The following is a 20,353-nucleotide window of genomic DNA, read 5'->3' on the forward strand; positions in this document are numbered from 1 at the left end:
AATCAACATCAGAGTACGCTTGAAGGGTTAAAGATGAATGGGCAGAAAAGTGAAAGTCATGAAACAAAGTGCCTTTGATGTAGCAAAGAATGCGAAGAACTGTCGCATAGTGAGTAGTACGAGGAGCTGACAAGAACTGGCTAAGAACATGAACTGGATAGACGATGTTTGGTCGTGTGACAGTCAAGTAGATGAGACCTCCAACAAGCTGTCGACAAAGAGTAGGATTATCCAAGACATTGCCATCCATAGGAGTAAAGCAAACATTAGGCTCAAGAGGAGTAGACTCGGTACGACTATCTGTGATTCCGGCTCAAGCAAGAATATCAGAAACATACTTAACTTGAGAGAGATAGATACCGTCATATGAGGATATGACTTCAAGGCTAAGAAAATAACTGAGAGAACCAAGATTCTTCATCTCAAAAGTGTAGTGAAGAGATGCTTTAAGATCAGAGATACCATCAACATCATCTCCAGTAATGATCATGTCATCGACATACAAAAGTAGAAGAACAACTCCACATTCACTTTTACGAATAAAGAGAGCATTCTCATGAGGGTTGCAAGTGAAACCGAAATTGCATATAATGGTGCTAAACTTTTCAAACCATTCACGAGGAGCTTGCTTAAGACCATAAAGTGCCTTATGAAGGAGACAAACTTTGCTAGAAGGACATGGATATCCTAGGGGTGGTTTCATATAGACCTTCTTCTTCAAATTCTAATTAAGAAATGCATTCTTCACATCCATCTTACTAAGAGTCCATTTTTTTTTATGCAACAATGGCAAGGAGAGCGCAAACAGATGTGAGACGAGCAATAGGAGCAAAAGTCTCTTCATAATCAATACCATATTCTTGCGTACATCCTTGAGCAACCAATCGTGCCTTATAACGGTCAATAGAACCATCAAATCGGGTCTTGATCTTATATTCTCATCTACTACCCACAACTTCTTGATCAGAAAGAGGATCAACTAAGTCTCAAGTGTGTACTTTTTCAAGTGCCTGAATTTCTTCCTGCATTGCTTGCTGCTAATTTGGATTTGTGGAGGCTTTTCGGAATGAATTAGGTTCATGATGATGAAGAATAGTAGAAAAACAATGATAGTCGAGAAAAAGAAGAGGTAAATTTCTTACCCTAGAAGAACGAGTGGAGGAAGGAGGCATGAAAGCAGGAGCAGGATCATCATCCGGTCTAGAGTCATCGGGAGATGGAGAAGGTAGAAGAGTAGGAGACTCGAAAAGTTGACTGGAGACAGAACCTGTAGTATCATCACTAGAAAAAAGATCAATATGAGGGTTAGTAAAAAATGGGAACTGAGTAGAGGGAATAGACTCAAAAAAAGGAGAAACTAGAGAATATGTGATGCTCCCAGAATACAATATGATGAGAGATACGAATACGTCGAGAGATAGGATCCCAACAACGATAACCCTTATGTTCAGTTCCATAACCAAGAAAATAACACATGTGAGTCCGAGGTTCAAATTTATTATGCTCATGAGGCTGAAGAAGGACAATACATACGCAACCAAAAACACAAAGAGAGCTATAATCTGGATAGGTATCATAAAGACGCTCAAAGAAAATAGTGTTACCAAGGACAAAAGAAGGAAGTATGTTGACAGTATGGACAATAGTGAGAACAGCTTCACTCCAAGTACGCTCAGGTCATGAAAAAGAAACAAGCATAACACGAACAGAGTCAAGAATGTGACCATGTTTACGTTCAGCTCTTCCATTTTGTTGAGAGGTACTAGGACAAGAAAACTCAGACAAAGTGCTCTGTTCAGCCAAAAAATTTAAAATTTTGGAGTCAGATATTCCATAACATTATTGCATCGAAAGACTTTAATGACCTTAGAAAAGTTAGTTTTAATCATAATAGTAAATTTAATATAAAGCTGAGGCATCTCATGATGATTAGTCATCAAATAAACCCAAGTAAAACGTGAATAATCATCAATAAATACTACAAAGTATCGAGCCCCTCCCATAGAAGCGGTGAGAGCAAGGTTCCAAACATCAGAGTGAATATGATCAAAAGGAGAGCAAGCAAGAGACGGATTATTATGAAAAGATAGTGCTGTTTGTTTTGCAGTTTGACAAGAAATGCAATCAAAAGACTCTTGATTAACTTGACTTAAAATACCTTTAGACAGAAGATGACGTAATTTTTCTAAGGAGCTGTGGGCAAGACAGCGATGCCATAGGTGAAGTGTAGATGGAGAAGAAACAGCACAAAGATTTGACGTAGGAGGAATGTGAAGATTCTCGAGCTCAAACAAACTTTCGACCTTATGTCCAATCCCGAAGATTTGTCACGTTCGACGATCCTGCATACGACAAACAAAAATAGAAAAATTGACATCGAAATCGAGATCAACAAGTTGACCAACAGAAATAAGATTAAAGTTTAATTTTGGAATAAAATAAGTGACAGAGAGAGTAAGATTTGACTGTGAAATAAAACCCTTATGTGTTGCATACAAGAGGGAATCATCAGCAGTGTTGACAGAAGGTACATTTATAGTGGTAGACAAAGACGAGAAAAGATGACGCAAAAGAGACATGTGATGAAAGCATCCAGAATAAAAATACCATTTATAATTACTTGGAGGAGTGAAAATAGTAGTAGAGGTATTACAAGAAAAGGGAAAAAGTTGCTTAAGAAGAGACTCAATGTTAGATGGAAAGACAGAAGGTGGGTTAAGAGAAGCAGAATTGGTGGATTCATTAAAAACATCAGCAGCAATAGAAGCAGGCATATTCTTAAAGTAGTTGGGACAACAATGATACTTGTTTAGATCTGAACGTGGTGGGTGAGTAGGACAGGTAGTAATCAAGTGTACCAAGAGCTTGCAATAATGGTAGAACATGTTTGGACAATTGTAGCTAATGTGACCTTTCTGTTTGTATTTGCGATATTCAATAGAAGAACAGTCTAAGAAGAGGTGCCCAAAACGGTTACAGTTTCGACAGAATTTACCCTTTTTGTTTGTGGTAGCAAAGACATCTAATTTTCCCATAATAGTAAATATAAAAATGAAAAAGAGGAAAAAAATTGCAAGATTGGAGCAAAAATTGAGGAAACGAAAGTTAAAATCGAAAAGATGTCACCAAAAACCTTTAGGATGGGTCCCACTATGTGTCACGTCAGTGCACGTCAGCAGAGGATGACACGTGGCGATGTGTGAGAGGAATAGAAGACACGTCAATGTTGATGCAGAGAGGAGTTGGCGCTTGGGTAAGGAAGCGGACCCGGCCGGGTTGACACGCGGGTCGGTTGAAGGCGTCGTATCTGAACACATGTGATGCTTCTAGGCTATTGATCTTGGGTGTGAATCCAACGGCACTGGATGCGTCTAGAAGGAGGAAGATAAGCAAAACGGACAGCAACCTTGAGGCAGCGCATGGCGGCGCGTTTGCTGGTTTCCGATGACAAGGCTGGACTCGTTGAACTCACAACGACGAGATGAAGACGGTGGTAAGGGTAGTGACAAACCAAAGTGTCGGGAAAGGATCGAAAAACAAGCGCAAAGAACACTACCGGAAAAAGAAAAACAAGAGGATATGAACTAATTTCCATAGAAAAAAAACCTATACTCTTGATACCGTGTTAGAAACAAGAGAGTAATCTGAAAAAAGTGATCATGTATTATTGAGTGGTGTGACAATGATTAAATATATAAGGGTATATATAAGTCCTAGAGGAATTAAAACAAAAAAAAACATAATATCCTATAATAAATATACAGATATGTTAAATAAATATAATTGATGATAACTGATCTTAATTGATCCTAATTATACTCTAACCACTTCAATCAATCACAGCTAAGTAAATTGATATAAACTCAGTTAGTTTTATTGTTTTCTAGCTTCTAAATAATGAAAATTGACACTTCTCTTCATTGTATTGAAATCCAAATAATGGAATTCTTACTCGGTAACATTCCATCACATATTATATTTCAATTCATTCACCAGATTTATGGCCTCAAAACCACCAAGAGCATGAATCAGCTGACACAGTTGTTTTAATTTACTAAACTTTTTTTTTGGGTCAACAATTTACTAAAGATTTAAATTCCAACCTTGAATATATATTTATATTGAAGCTCTCAAGCTCAACAAGATTACTTGACCACCATAGTGATTTGACCAAGAAGATTACCTTTAAGTTAGAAGAGACTTTGTGCTTCGACCACAAAAAATTGAAAATGAGACATAAATAAAGCCCCATAAGTTTTCCCATTTCTTCCCAAAAAATAAAATAAAATCAATTAAGAAGACTAATAGGAGATTAATACTTTTAATAAAATAAAAATAAACATTGACTAACATTGACTCAAATGCAAGCCAAATGTAAGATATAAAGAAAAATATTAATCACGTATCAATTCTCATCAATTAATAGTAAAGACAAAAAATAAAAGAAACAAAAGAAAAATTCAAGAGTTGCTACAAGTAGTTCCTAAAAATCCACATGAAAGAGGTTCATATATTGTTTTTCTTTAAAAAAATTATAAAAAAAAACAAAACAAAAAGAAGAGGATAAAATGCACATGAATCTATTATTTAAGAAGTCATAAAATGTTCATGTCATTTATAGATAGCATATCATACGTGATATTATGATATAGGAAAATTTTCAAGTATACCAATATACCAGTGTTTCAGTGATTTTTAATCATTGATCTTAATTATAACAAATATATATAATTAAGATCAACGGTTAAAAATTACTAAAATACCAATATACTTAAAAACTTTCCTATGATATAGTATAGAACTTTAAGCTTGCACATTTTATGGTAGCTTAAGTAGTTAATGTTTATGTGATGCTAAACTTTTTCTTTTAATTGAGAATTAATGTGTTGCAAAAAAAAAAAAAAAAAAAACAAACAAACCACTTACCTCCCATTAGGCCCTGGGGCCAATCAAAATGCGGCGAAAGGAATCCAATCCTTTTGGACGTAGAACAATGCTACATGACCAACAATTTTGTAATTTCAAAAACCCTAGAATTGTAATGTGATCTAAGATCTAAAAAAATAGAAAGAAAAAATGTTCCTTGTCCATATCCATTAAACATGATGACCAAAATTTAGAACAATTATATAAACAAATACCACATTTTTTTTTCTTCCTATAATGGTACATGGTAAGATGTTCATCTGACAATGCATCATTCCAACTACCATTGCATATATCTCTTGGAAGAGAATACAAATGCTTGTGACAAAAACAACTAAAAAGAATCCATCCTATGCTAAAACTCATAAATATTTAAAATACCATAGACTTCGACACATGTCACATGGCGACAACACTTGATCCTCTTGGACCTAAAATTTCACCCGTCGTCACCACCACTGCCGCTGCCGCCGCCGCCATCACCATTACATCACATGTATATATTCCACACTTCTCAAAAGTAACTAATGCAAGAATAAATCCAATGAATGTATCAAGTTTATAAGGGGAAAAAGTGGGGTTGGTTTGAACAAAACCTATTTTCAATACCCAACTATATATTTTTTGTTTTTTTTTTTTTTTCGGTTTTAAAAAAATCTTCATTCCAGCTTTGTCTCCTGTTGTTCAAGAAAGGTAAAAAGGTAGGGACAAAAGGGGGAGGAAAAACCACGCTAACCAGCAAGAATTGTTAGCCTATTTCTTCTTCTTATAGCTTCATTGATTGGACCTGCGACTCGACGACATTCTCAGCAACGAATAGCTGGAGGACCACAATAACCATCTACACCATCGACGATGACGACGGACACCCTTTTCAGCGACCTGTTTTCGCTCGTTTCATTCCGCTGGAATTGAAGGGAGACACGCTACCGCTTGGGCCAGGACTCTCTTCTCTGAAATTCGAATTCAGCATAGCTAATTCGCGCAACTGCTGTCTCTTAATGTAGTCCTGTGACTCATCCTGCACATTGGAAGTTAACATCCAAGATAAAGTGAAAAAAAAAAATATCCAAATTTGTGTCCTAAGACACACTATCTTATACCTATATCCAACTCCAACCACATTTTTATGTATGTCTATATTTGCATTGGTGTCATGTCTCAACCACCAAATGTAGCGTTAGTGACTATAAATAAAGAGAAGGGGTTAGTTAAGGGTCTTTGATTATTTGTTGAGATTAGTACATTGGGAGAGTTTGAGACCGACGCTTATTCGACTTAGATTGTTACTCGTGATTTGACAATAGTATCTATTACTAATTCTAACAATGTGACAGATATAAGAAATTAAGAATTCAAGAACTATGTCGGCGAGAGATCTCACAAGTGTCACTATGCTATTGTATTCTGGTTAACAAATAACGCACTTTCTTGGGCATTCATACATTTTCAAATCCAACCCCACATATCCATGAAAATTAACAACCAAAATCACGAAATTGAGAATAGTGATAAAGTGAATTATTATATTCACCAGAGAATTCTTTTTAAAGCTTATAAATACGAGTGCATAGAAAAACAAAACGAAGCACATTAGCAGCTAGTTTGATACACATGACAGAGAAAGATGAAGTGGGAAGGAACTTACCACAGGCTTAAGCAGTTCTTCAATGATTTCCTGAGCCTGCCTGAGTCTGATGTCAACAACATTAGCAGGCAAATCAGCCTCGATCAAAATGTGCAGCGGTTCATTGAGATGCTCATAGCCCGGTCTTCCTCGTAACTTCTCTTCCTTAAGATTGAAAGATTAATAAACTAAGTTACATTATGAAACACAAAAGTACACAAGTCTCTAAGAACTTTGGAACAAGTCCTTAAAGTTTAACATATGGCTTCATTACCTTGTCCGGATCCTTTATTGATCCTTTTCCTCTGATATACACGCGGCAACCTGTGGTCGCTTCAACCCGTTTCAAAGAATTTCCTCTAGGCCCCAGAAGTCTTCCAACAAAATTGAACTAATGCAATAAGAAGCAATGTATTTTTATTACTTCTAGTTCATATGACTTTCAATTCCAGAAGAAATGAAATATGTCTTATTAAGTAACCGAATTTGACTTTATACAGCTGAATTTTTTATCGAAACTTACATTGGGATATGTATCTACCGGAATTTCCAAGCGTAGGATTCTCTTGACAGTGTATGAACTAGGGCTTGCCGGTGCACCTTGCCAGTCCATCGTCATTCCAGGGGGTCCACATAATCTCTGCTTTGGTCAAAGTAATGTTATTACATAAAAATCAACAGTAAATTAACAAGGTAAGCAAGAACAAGTGATAAACTTTCCATTGTAATGCCAAAATTAACAAGCAGTAGATTGAAACCTTAAAGATAGGATGATATCCGACCCATTTCAAGCCTGTAAAGATTACATCACTTACCCCCCTTCCACCATTAACATTTAGTTCATTCACAAACTTCAAACTGAATAACTTATGTGCTGAAATACTCAAACCTAAGACCTTGCTAGTTTCTACATTCATTTGTCTATATTCCTTTCGGTGTTCACATTATGCATGAATTTCAATTGCAGATTTTGTGCAGGCATTTATCAGGAATCCTTAATTACACAAATAGAAACACCCCTAGCACATGTTCCTGACATAACACAAAATACTTACACATGAGAAAACCTATAAACCGTTGATATGCTAGACAATGAAAAGTAAAGGCATGTTTGTAAGATGAGAAAGTGATCATTAATCTCTTGGTTATATATTTTTACTCTCAATCTGAAAATAAAAGACTTTTACTTGGTTCAGCTGAAAATATTTTCAACATAAGCTTTTCCAGCAGCATTTTTGGTGAGCATTGACTTTATCCATAACCATGGAACAGTTGCTATCATGTCATTTTATTGGTTTGGGAGCTCTTTAGCAAAGATGCTATGCTTACTCTTCTATTTGGTATATACAGCCTGAGATGAATGCCAAATTCTCAAGGCCATTTCATCAACTTCTTTGTGGTGCTCAGATTATGGCTAACTGAAAGAACATCAACTTCTTTTGATATGGCCAAGTGCGAACTATACTTAGGTGCTCTTTTTTAGCATTATCTCTTTTAGGAGGATATCTTATCATCGAAAACTCTTCTTGAAAAAAAAAGGGAAAAAATACCACTTTTATAACAAGTAAATGTTGAATTTTGTTATAATATTAAATTTTCATCTGTAATATATGGGTATGGACCTCAGTAACTCGCTTTATCCGAAAGCTTAACACTCCTCAACTTCCAAGATCTTCCACCAACTTAGACTACTTAGTCTAGTTAGGCAATAGAAAAATTAAAACATATATATATATATATATATATATATATATATATATATATATATATATAGTTGAAAGTTGTGTCTTAACCTCACCCTATGGCTAACATTGCATTGCTATTGTGTGTGTGTGTGTATATATATATATATATATATATAAAATTCAAGAATGAGCACAATTAGCATCACAAAATCATGCAGCCAGTTAAATACCTAACAAGGGTTGGGAGTGTCGATGTAACATAAAAGATGCTCAATATGACAATTTGCATTCTTCCCAAATCACAATCCAGAATTCAAAACCATTAGAATATAGATAATGAAATCTTTGAAAAGTGCAATTTTCGAATTATATTAGCATTATGAAACTGATGATAAAAGCTCCAATATTGTAGCAAAACCGACATGAGCATCTACTTGTACAAATGACATGCTCAAATAATATAAATATAATTTAAGGATATAAAGCATTCACCTCCTGCTGAAGACTATTCCATCCCCCTAACCCTGCCCCACTGACATTTGACATGAGGTTTGAAGAAGCCATAGGACTAGGACTTCTATGCCGCAATCTGTCAAAGTCGCCAAAACCTTGGTTGGACAACATTCCAGAAACTCTCAATATTTCTGCACATAGAGAAACACTGTAATGAGAAACCAATTCAAAAACTGTCGAAGAACACAAGTAACAAACGGAGAAGGAACTAAGAATGGCGGAATTAAGAGATATTTTGCGATGAACAATATCGGATGAAGTCATATAGCTTCGCACACCGCAACGTTTATAAGGTGATTAAGGTCTAGCTCTCCTTTCCCTTTTATTTGCCACTATCGCTTTGTGGTATATCCTTGGATAATTTATATAGATGTGAAAATTGTATAACAAGATAAATTAATCCAACGATGTAATGATAAATGACAGTGATTGATAAAAGGTAACAAAGGAAGTAGGAGACTCTCAATTTGACAAGTCCTAAAATTCCTGCATAGAAGAATCTCTAATGAAGTCAACCACCCCAATGCCAATGGCACCAGCAATAAAACATAAAATAATAAAGAAAATCCCGAGTCAGCACTCAGTCTCAGCAAGTAAGTAATGTTAGTTCCAAACATATAAAAGTCATGACAACACAGTTAGACTTAAAAAACACTTCAATCTCATGCTTTCAAAAGAGAATGCACTATATATATTCAAAACCAACCCAAATTATAAATACCATTGGAGACTTTGAGCATCACAAAAACTCATATCTTGCCCTCAAAATTACCATTATGCTGATATATTTCATCGAAAAAATCAGAGAAAACCCAATGGGGATCCTTTAGTGTAATTTTAAATTGCTTAATTATGCATTCCCCAATGGGGGAAATCAGTGTTGAAGCTGCCACCACAAAGAAAGAGTGAAAAAAAACAGAGCAATACAATGTAATCAATTTTGAAGTTGGTGTCCAAAGAGATAAAACCCTTTTAAACAGAGAAAAACCTTATGTGACTCGATCTGCAACATAGAACATACCACAAGCTCAAAACAGCAAAAGAAATATAGCAATAAACAGAGAAGACAGATCCAGAAAAAGGAAGGTAAGAACCTTGATTCAACAATCTACTGCATATTGGAAGAACTTGCATGAAGGGTCCTAACTTCTGATGTTCTGCCAACAACTCTGACAAATACTGACTGCAAAAATTAAAAATAAACAGCAACCCTTTATTTTTATCAATCAAAGAGTCCATAACTTTATGCAAAATCAAATTAAAAAATACAAGAAAAAAATAAGGAGATGGCATCAGAAAAATAGTTCAAGTTTGCATCTTTTTCACTACCCTAATTCAATTTTGATCTAAAGAACATATAACAAAATTTGATTCATCATGGAAAACACAAAAATACACACCTATCAACATCTGGGGTGCTTCTAATCTGAGGAGAAGCAGCTCTGACAGGTGAGAAGTTTGGATTGTACAAGCCTGACATGGCTCTCACCTTTTTCGTTTTTCCTTTTCTTTTAAGATTGGAAGAGAACCAAACCTCAAAAAAAAGTTGAAAAAAAAAGAAGGTTTAGTAGGTGTAGTTCTTGCAGAAGAAAAAGGAAAAACACAGCACCATCAATAAAGGAGGGTTTCTGTAACAAATAAAAAAAAGAAAAAAAAAAGGTGGACAAGTCTCTCTGAAATTTTAGAAAAAAAAAACTAAAAAGGAAAAACAACAAAATATATGGCGTATTTATTTATTTAATATTATTTAATTTTATTTGTTTTAACTCTTTTATTTAATTACTTATATATATATATATTTTTTCTTTTTCTTGTCCACAGGGCTGTGTTACGAAAATATGGAATAAGAACAAAAGGAAATAATGATAAAAAATAATTTGAAGACAGAGCACTAAGAAGGGAAGTGGGTCTCCGTTTTAGGAAACTGCGGCATGTGCATCTCAATTTTAAGGTTAAAAATGACTGATATTGTGGTCGTGAAAAAAGAGATTTTTCACAGTAGCCATGGTTTTGGTTGTTGAATGCAGTAAAACCCTGAAAGTCAAGTCACAAAGAAGTTGAGGTCAGAGGTGGTCCTTTCTCTTTACTATTGAATTAATGAGTTACACTATTTTTTTTTTATATTTGTGTGAAACTATTTTAATTTGTTTTTTTTTTTTAATTGAACTTTTTATTACTCTTATTAGGATATAAAAAAAAGGTGAAACTACTTTTAGATTTACTAAAAAACTATTACTTAAAAGTTACTTAGGATAAATAAATATTATATGTCTATTAAACAAAAAATATTATATACATATAAAAAATAATCATTTTATATTTATGTGCAAATATATGTATGATTTAATTTATTTTTAATATATTTATATTTTAATATATATTATTTATGAAGAATTAATTTGATTGCTAATTTTTATTTTTATATTTAACAATTCTTACTAAACAAGCACAAAAAATCTTTAAATAGATATGTTTGTTAATTAAATTTTTGTTTACAAAAGAATAAATAAATATCCTAATATTTGACTGCACAAATGATTTAATTTAAAAAATATAAATATAAAACTTTGTATTTAGAAACCATTGAGAAATACAAATATAAGGATACAGACATATACAATATGATAATAAAATAATTTTCATAATACTTTAATAAAAGATTAATATATATATATATATAGGTCAAAATCAATCATTATATATTTATATATAAATATGTATTATTTAATTTAATTTATGTTAATAATTAATTTTAGTGACTATTTTTAATATATATTTTAAATTTAATAAAAAAATAAGAACAAATAAATATAATTATTATTTACTATTAAAAAATTTAGATTATTCTAGTGGAATTGAAGCACTTGACACAATGTAATACGTGGATTTAATTTTACTAAGAGTTTTAAATATACTGAGAATATCGGTGTTTTAATTGTTTTAAATGTATCGATCAGTGTTTCAGTTGTTTTAATTATTGATATAAATTATAAAAAATATATATAATATATATTAATTAAAATTAACGATTAAAACAACTAAAATACCGGTATTTTTTGTGCACTTGTAATTTTTCCCTAATTTTATTATGATTGTTTTGCAGAGTAGAATTATTAAATTTAGTATAGTATTCAAGATTTCAAGTAACAATGTGATTTGATTTTTAGTGCTAGAATTAATGCAATGCAAAGGCATAAAGAACAACAATGTTTATATTAAGAAAAAGGGTTCACAAACAACAAAACCACCACCAACAACAGCCAACAACAGGTGTCAGGTGGATACGCGTGTTTGGCATGCAACGAATCAAATTAATCTCAATGCTTCCCTAATTAATAATATTGTTTCTTTTTGTTGTTCTTCTACTTCTACGTAACCAAAAATATAACATGGCCCTAGCTAGAATAATAGAATTCGTCTTTCATATAAAAATAAAAGAAATTTTAATAAAATCATAACTACACAATGTTAATTAATTAGATTTGAAAAGAAAATAGAAATGAGAATGTGAATGAAATGAATGTTGAAGGATAATGATGTTTGCCAACGGGGTCTTAGCTGGACCATATATACACTCTCACAAAGCTACCTCCACCCTGTTCACAACTACGTCGTTTTGACATTCAACCAATCACCTACCTCTAATTTCACAAATACTTACATATTTTTTAAACAAAATTATTATGTCTATACAAAAAAAAAATCATTATATATTTATTTATAATTTATATATTAGTTCATGTATTTTTTTAATTAAATATTGAACTACCAGAATAATTAATTTAATATAATAAAATAATCAAATATGTAATAAATCAATAATCAAATTTTTTATAATAGTATAGTAAAAAATTTATGAGATATTACATATATATACAATGATTGATTGGTGGTTGTTTTTTTTTTTTTTTTTGGTATATACATAATAAGATTTTTTTTAATACATTATTTAATGCATATCCTAAAATAATTATGGCTAGCTAGATACTCATCATTTCTATATATACTATTAAAATATTTTTAAAATACGTATTAAATATGTTCTAAAATATCATGTATATTGACCTCTCTTATATGTACCAATGAAAAGTTAAATAATATCGCAAATTCGCAATGAGAAACCAAAGTATGTTATATGATATTTTTATCATAGACCATGAGAATAATGTTTTTTTTTTTCAATATTGTTGTACTATCCTTGGTCTTCGGTTGAATAATATGATGATTGAATTCCGGTCGGTTTATGTTGGTTTTTTGAATGAGCCATCTTATATTGTGATTTTAATATATATTTTTTGTGCGGCTTTTTTGTGGAGCAATTTCATTATATTCATCCATCAAGGTTGCTAATTTTTCAATAGGTAATTATAATAACAAATATCAAGTATTTATTAATTAAATTATTGACTTTAATTTGTATATTGCAATATGCATTATTATTCGAATGAACCTACCAAACAATTGGAACCACTCTTGCTTTGATGCATGCTCCTCCTTTAATTTGCCCTTGGGACCTGGCCATGCTGGAGACAGTACATTTTTTTTTCTTTGAAGAAATATTTCTATATAAAATTAGTCTATTTAAATTGCATATAAAACTAACATAAGAACATATGAATTATGTATATTTTTTAAACAAATTTTGCCTCTCTATAATAAAGTTTGAATTATTATTTTATTAGCATTATTCTTCGTTCTTTTAAAAGGTCAAATTTGCTTATATTAGGCACCGTTTTTTTAATAGATAGAAATAGTGATTATTTATGTTGACTTGCAAAGTTAAATAGTTCTATTTTTATTAAGAAAAATATACTAGGTGAACTCATTTCATTTTATAGTGATTAACAGTTTTTCAATTAATTCATTTCTCATTTTGACATCTTTTACTTTATAATATCAAATTTTAAGGAAATGTTTATCTCACGAATAGAAAACAAAACTAATATTTACAAGAAAAGAGAATAATGAGAATAATTTAAACTTTTTTTCTTATACTTATTAGTTGTTAATAATTAATAATTAACTCCTTTTCTAATCACCATTGTTCTTTTTTAATTTATTCTTTGGTTGATATATGCTTCTCAGTAGATTGTGCAAATATTTTATTTGTCTCATGTTTTGGACAGATTTCAAATATATTTTATAGTTTTTCGAGAACAGTCTGTATCCTGTACTGTGTTTTATTCTTTCATTTTAGGTTTAGCAAAGTGAAGTAGCTTTTCTTTTTTCATTTTTTTTAACTCCTTCTTCGAAGATCTCATAGTATAAATAACTTTTGCATATCTTCATAACATTTTTTTAATAGATTATTTATTAGAAAGGAAGTTGTGAATATGAAATTATGAATTATCTCTATAGCTATAGGTATATCCCCTCATTTGATACAATCATCTTTTTTTTAATAGAAATATTTTTTAATAATATAAATAATAGGTTAAAAAAAGTAATTTTAATTTTAAAAATTAAATTTTAAATTAATTAGATATAATTCTTATTTTAGATAATTAGTAAAAACTTAAAATGCGATTCGTTATTTATGTTAATTCTTCGATCTCTTATTATTCACCTAACAAAATTGTTTTTTTTTTATTCCAATCTTTAGTTTAATTTCCTTTTTTGGATGTTGTATATGATGATAAGGATAAACTTGTCTAAGACACCTAACATTAAAATAAAATTAAATTAATCAAAGAACATAATAAAGCCATCTTGGACCTATGTTAATAATCTATCAAAATCAGCAGAATTATTATTTCCCACAAAGTAAAACGCATTAAAAGTTTTATTTGTTAAAATGCTAGTAAATGAAATAAATTAATATATCGGTTTACTTTTATTTAAAAGATTAACATTTGTGCCCATTATATATATAAATAAATCTGGATAAATTAATCCTTATTCGAACTCAAAACCTTAAAATAATTCAATAAAGTTACAAGTCTTATCTCTCTGAATTAAATCAACAATTTTTTTCATAGAATTAGTTTCCATATATAGTAGCAACTCATCATGCAAGAAATTAAATATGTAAGAGAATATCCGATTAAAATAAATTATATATCCACTATAAATATTAACAACTGTGATTATTGTTTTTATGATATTATTAAATATTACGTAATAAATTTTTTCCTATATAGTCAATAGTCAAATATTAATTAATTAAAAATTTAATTTATATACATTATTGTTCCAGACCCGATCTCTGGGCCCTTTCTCGGAACAGTCATCAAACCCGGCATGTGATGAGACGCACAAAAAACGCGGTCCTCGCCTAACCATGAAACGGCTAGAAACTTCCCAAAATTCTCGACCTTTATCGGAAAAAACTAAACAACGATTTCATTGCCAAACCACAACGGCGAGGAAAAGGTTCCTCCAGCGATGAGACCGAGCACCCTCACTCTCTCGCTCCGGAGGCAACTGTTACGGATCCGGCCCACAGATCCTACACCCGGAACGGTCCCCGAACCCGGTTACCAGGGTCTGACCCACTTCGCCCTTCCAGAAGGCCCGGAACCAGCCCACTAGAGCTCCTAACCAACTTTCAAATTCAAATGTCTCCCTTATCTTAGCAAAATAAGATAACATAAGATAATTCAAACGTCTCCCTTATCTTAGCCAAATAAGATAAGATAAGATATTCACCATCACCTATAAATAGAGGACCCAGGTCCCTCCAGGTATTTATTCATTCCTCACACCTTATACATCTTAGATCCATTCTGACTTGAGCGTCGAAGTGTCTTTGCAGGTACCTCCCCCCATTGCTCCAGTCAAGTGATCCGGCATCTGCCTCAACCCGCAAGTTCTCGATCCATCTCTCAACCCGTACCAGAGACATCTTGTACATCCGGCATCAAACTCAGATTTCTTGCGTGTAACTGAGAGCAAAAAGGAATAATGTTTCCTTAACTTGCATCACCTTTGCAGTGATAACACACCTTCAGCCTACTCCAACGACGAAATCCCAAAGGAATAATGTTTCCTTAACTTGCATCACATTTGCAGTGATAACACACCTTCGCCCTACTCCAACGGCGAAATCCCAAAGGAATAATGTTTTCTTAACTTGCATCACCTTTGCAGTGATAACACACTTTCGCCCTACTCCAATGGAGAAATCCCAAAGGAACAATGTTTCTTCGACTTGCAATCATCTTCTTAGTGATAACACTCTTTATGCACCTTCGCCCTACTCCAATGGTGAAATTCCAAGTCCTCCGAGCCCAAAGTCTCGCCTCCCTTTAGTGGGACACCTCTACCTCTTGGACCCTCTCATTCACCATTCCCTCATCCGTCTCTCCAAGTGCCATGGCCCCATCTTCTCCCTCTATTTCGGCTCCATGCCCACCGTGGTTGCTTCTTCTTTTGAACTTTTCAAGCGCTTCCTCCAAACCCACGAGGTCACCTCCTTCAACACCAGGTTCCAAATCTCTACCATCCGCCGCCTCACCTATGACAACTCTATCGCCATGATCCCTTCGAACCTTACTAAAAATTCATAAGGAAGCTCATCATGAATGACCTCCTTAAACGCTACCACCGTGGCCAAGCTCAGACCTCTCAGGAGCCAAGAGATCAAGAAAGTTCTCAAGGTTCTTGCACAGATGCGGGAGACAGCCAAATCGTGGCGGCATGATGGAGAACCTCGAGGAGCAATCCTCCACCCAACACCCCAACTCCCGAACTCCAAGATAACACTCCTCCCACCTACGAGAGGATAATAAGCGCGCACATCGCCAACCAACCCCAACCCAGCAACAACCAAGAGAGGACAACCGTCCTCCCACTGAAGCCCGGCCACCCGACGGCCTAGGAGAGAAGGCGGTCCAGATAATCCAAGAGCTGTACCTTAGGGTGCAAGACCTCAAAGGCCGAGTTATACCCAAAGAAAAGCACAACGCCGAAAACGGAAGTCACGCAACCTCCAGATCAAGATCTCACCATGAAACCAGGCACGGCGGATCGCCAGAATGGCGACATGCCAAGAGATACAATCGCAGCATCTCCCGTGACCACGGACACGACATGATGCCTGAACAACGACACGGAAAAAGGTATGATTGTAGCGTCTCACGCAACCCGGCTCATCAACATGACACGGACGACGACCGACGACATCGAGAGGCCAAACGCACAAGAAGTGACCACGTGATAATGGGAGCCACTCTCTTCACTGAAAGAATTCTGAAAGAAAAACTCCCTAAAGGCCTCAAAAAACATACGGATATCAAGTACGACAGAACCAAGGACCCCCCAGGAGCACCTAACGGCCTTCAAGGCCAGGATGAACCTGGAAGAGACCGCTGACGCGGTCCGAGGTAGGACCTTCCCGGTAACCCTAGTCGGGCCAGCGATTAAATGGTTCAACGCCCTCCTCAACGGATCCATAACTGGCTTCCACGATAGCTCACGGAAGTTCATGGCCCAATTCACCACCAGAATCACCAAAGCTAAATACCCCATCAGCTTATTGGGAGTCACCTAGAGACAAGACGAGTCCACGAGAAAATACCTCGATCGGCTTCAACGATGAATGTTTACCGGTCGACGGACTCACGGACTCAGTCGCAAGCCTTTGCCTAACTAACGGGCTCATGAATGAAGACTTTCGGAAACACCTAACTACCAGACCAGTGTGGACCATGCAGGAGATCCATAGCGTCGCAAAGGAGTACATAAACGACAAGGAAGTAAGCCAAGTCGTAGCCGCCAATAAACGGCAGCACGGCAGCACACGACACGGCAGCACGGCACCTCGACATAACCCCCTACCAAGAGAAAACCATAAAGAACATCCCAAACTAGCAAACGTAAACCAACCCCCCAGAATCAGAAAATTCTCTAACTACACACCTCTGACGGCCCCGATCACCGAGATATACCACCAAATAGCCGATCGAGGTATTCTCCCGAGGGCCCGACAACTCAAGGAAAGAACGGGCGGCAACAAGACCCTGTACTGCGACTACCACCGAGGATGTGGACATAGGACACAAGATTGTTTCGACCTAAAAGACGCCCTCGAGCAAGCCATACGAGACGGCAAACTCGGAGACGTCATCAGGGAACCAAGACGTGCGGAAAAAGACAGATCACCAGAAAAAGAAGAACGTAACCCGAGGACACAGAGACAAGCCTCTAGGGAAAGCCCTGAAACAGATCCGACCATTATCATGAATGTCATCACAGGGAAAGACACCCCAGGAAAATCAAAATCAGCACTGAAGAAGGATCTCAAGATCCTGGAAGTCAGAGACCAAACTCCAACCGCCACCGCCAATAGAGCGATAACATTCTCCCCCGAGGATTGCCAGCACGGTACCTCGACAGAAGACGCCCCCTTCGTCATCTCGGCAAAGATTGGAACCGGGCTAGTAAGAAGAATACTGGTGGATACAGGAGCAGACTCTAACATCCACTTCAGAGGAGCCTTCGACAAACTCGGACTCTGCAACGACAATTTACAGACACACCGCAATGGAGTCACGAGACTCGGAGACAACTTTCTCAAACCAGACGGTTCCATCGTCGTTCCCCTCACGATAGGAACGGGAAACCAAAGGAAGACAATCCTATCTGAGTTCGTGGTCCTCAAAGACTCCACCGCCTACAACGTCATCCTCGGAAGAAAAACAATTAACGACTTCTCCGCCGTCATCTTCACCAAATACCTTCTCATGAAGTTCACAGCAGAGGATGGCTCCATCGGAACTATTCACGGAGACCGGGAGATCGCAGTAGAATGCGACAATGCTAGCTTAGCCCTGCGAAAGAAATCTCGCAACGCGGCCGGCATATTCTTAGCCGACCTGGATGCCCGACAAGACGGGCAACCTAGGCCGGAACCAGAAGGGGACATGGAGAAAATTGCAAATAGGGCAAACCAAAGAAGAATATACTTTCATCAACAAGAACTTCCAATACGACCTTAAAGAGGATCTCTCACGCCTCCTAAGACAAAGCAGAGACTTGTTTGCATTCACACCTGCCGATATGCCGGGAATAGATCCCGATCTAATGTCTCACCGACTAGCCGTAGACCCCAAGGCTAAACCTGTGGCACAGAGGAGACGAAAAATGTCTCCCGACCGAGCAGGCGAAGTAAAAAAAACAGGTTAAAGCTCTCCTCGAAGCAAGCTTTATCAGGGAACTGCCCTACACAACCTGGCTGGCTAACGTTGTGCTAGTCAAAAAAGGCTAATGGGAAGTGGTGGATGTGCGTCGACCACACGGACCTGAATAAAGCCAGTCCAAAAGATGCCTTCCCTCTACCGAATATTGACGGGCTGGTAGACGCCGCATCCGGCCACTAGTACCTCAGTTTCATGGACGCGTATTCCGGATACAATCAGATACCCATGCACCGACCCGACGACGAGAAGATGGCCTTCATCACTCTCGACGGCACGTACTGCTACACAGTCATGCCCTTCGGCCTAAAAAACACCGGAGCCACTTACCAAAGGCTCGTCAACAAGATTTTCCAAAACCTGTCTGGGACCAAGCTGGAAGTCTACATAGATGACATGCTCGCCAGGACCGAATCCGGCGGGCAACTCATCAGCGACCCTGAGCTTATAATGAACACCCTAAGAAGACATCAAATGCGCCTCAACCCGACAAAATGCACATTCGAGATGGAAGCAGGAAAGTTTCTCGGTTTCATGATCACGCAACGCGGGGTAGAAGCTAACCCCGAAAAATGTAGAGCCATCCTCAAAATGGCAAGCACTAAAAATCTCAAAGACATCCAGAAACTTACCGGCCAACTAACCGCACTATCTCATTTTCTCGACGCGTTGGCCCAAAAGGCGAACCCTTTCTTCAAACTTATGAAGAAAGGAACCCCCTTCAAATGGGAAGCGGAATGTGAAGAGGCATTCCAACATTTCAAGAAGTCCTAGCAAAACCCCCGGTTCTCGCTAAACCCCAAACAGGAGAGGTCCTCTACCTTTACCTATCTATAACAGAGGAAGCACTCGCAGCAGCGCTTATCCGAGAAGACGATAATAAGGCCCAGCGACCCATCTACTTCATAAGCAAAGTCTTACAAGACACAGAATCGCGCTACTCACGCCTCGAGAAACTCACATTTTCACTCCTCACGGCATCCCGTCGTCTCGGACAATATTTCCAGGCCTACCCCATTACGGTCTGAACCAACCAAGCGGTCAGGCAAGTCCTGAAAAAGCCCGACCTAGTCAAAGGAATAATCGAGAAAGGAGCCTACAAGCTCAAAAAACTCGACGGAACCGAGATCCCGAGAACTTGAAATGCCACCAACTTACGGCGATATTACACGTAGGAACACTCCCTCCCTTAAAACTATGTCTTTCACTTATATTATTTTATTTTATTCTCCTTGTATTATTTTAGGGTACTCTTTCCCTCCCCCCCCCCCAAACGGAGGGTTTTAACGAGACCCAAACTTAATAAAATTTCATTTAAAAATGCACTTGTCCTGCTTCGTCCCATATTGTCGTAATGGCAAAAAGAGTAAAACGGCCAAATACTCATCCAAATAAGTAAACGGCTACTCGGGAATCGATCACCCCGAGGCCAATAAAACGGATATCCAAACAACAAAACGGATATC

General features: G+C 36.1%; 2 protein-coding genes across 2 annotated transcripts; one reads left to right on the forward strand and one right to left on the reverse strand.

Moving 5' to 3' along the window:
* Positions 1-5,103: 5,103 nt before the first annotated feature.
* On the reverse strand, positions 5,104-10,427 carry LOC107639738 (KH domain-containing protein At2g38610). Its single transcript, XM_088483943.1, has 7 exons — positions 10,152-10,427; positions 9,846-9,934; positions 8,731-8,882; positions 7,077-7,193; positions 6,828-6,944; positions 6,575-6,718; positions 5,104-5,947 (listed from the first exon to the last, which is right to left on the reverse strand). The coding sequence occupies exons 1-7, from the start codon at positions 10,229-10,231 to the stop codon at positions 5,801-5,803; spliced, it is 846 nt and encodes a 281-aa protein (XP_088340069.1). The 5' UTR covers positions 10,232-10,427; the 3' UTR covers positions 5,104-5,800.
* A 6,924-nt stretch (positions 10,428-17,351) lies between these two features.
* Positions 17,352-18,689, forward strand: LOC107636971 (uncharacterized). The gene has a single exon (XM_016340437.1). The coding sequence runs from the start codon at positions 17,352-17,354 to the stop codon at positions 18,687-18,689; it is 1,338 nt and encodes a 445-aa protein (XP_016195923.1).
* Positions 18,690-20,353: the final 1,664 nt, after the last annotated feature.

This window comes from Arachis ipaensis, chromosome B4, assembly GCF_059453495.1.
Source record: "Arachis ipaensis isolate K30076 ecotype BB chromosome B4, ASM5945349v1, whole genome shotgun sequence".
NCBI lineage: Eukaryota > Viridiplantae > Streptophyta > Magnoliopsida > Fabales > Fabaceae > Arachis > Arachis ipaensis.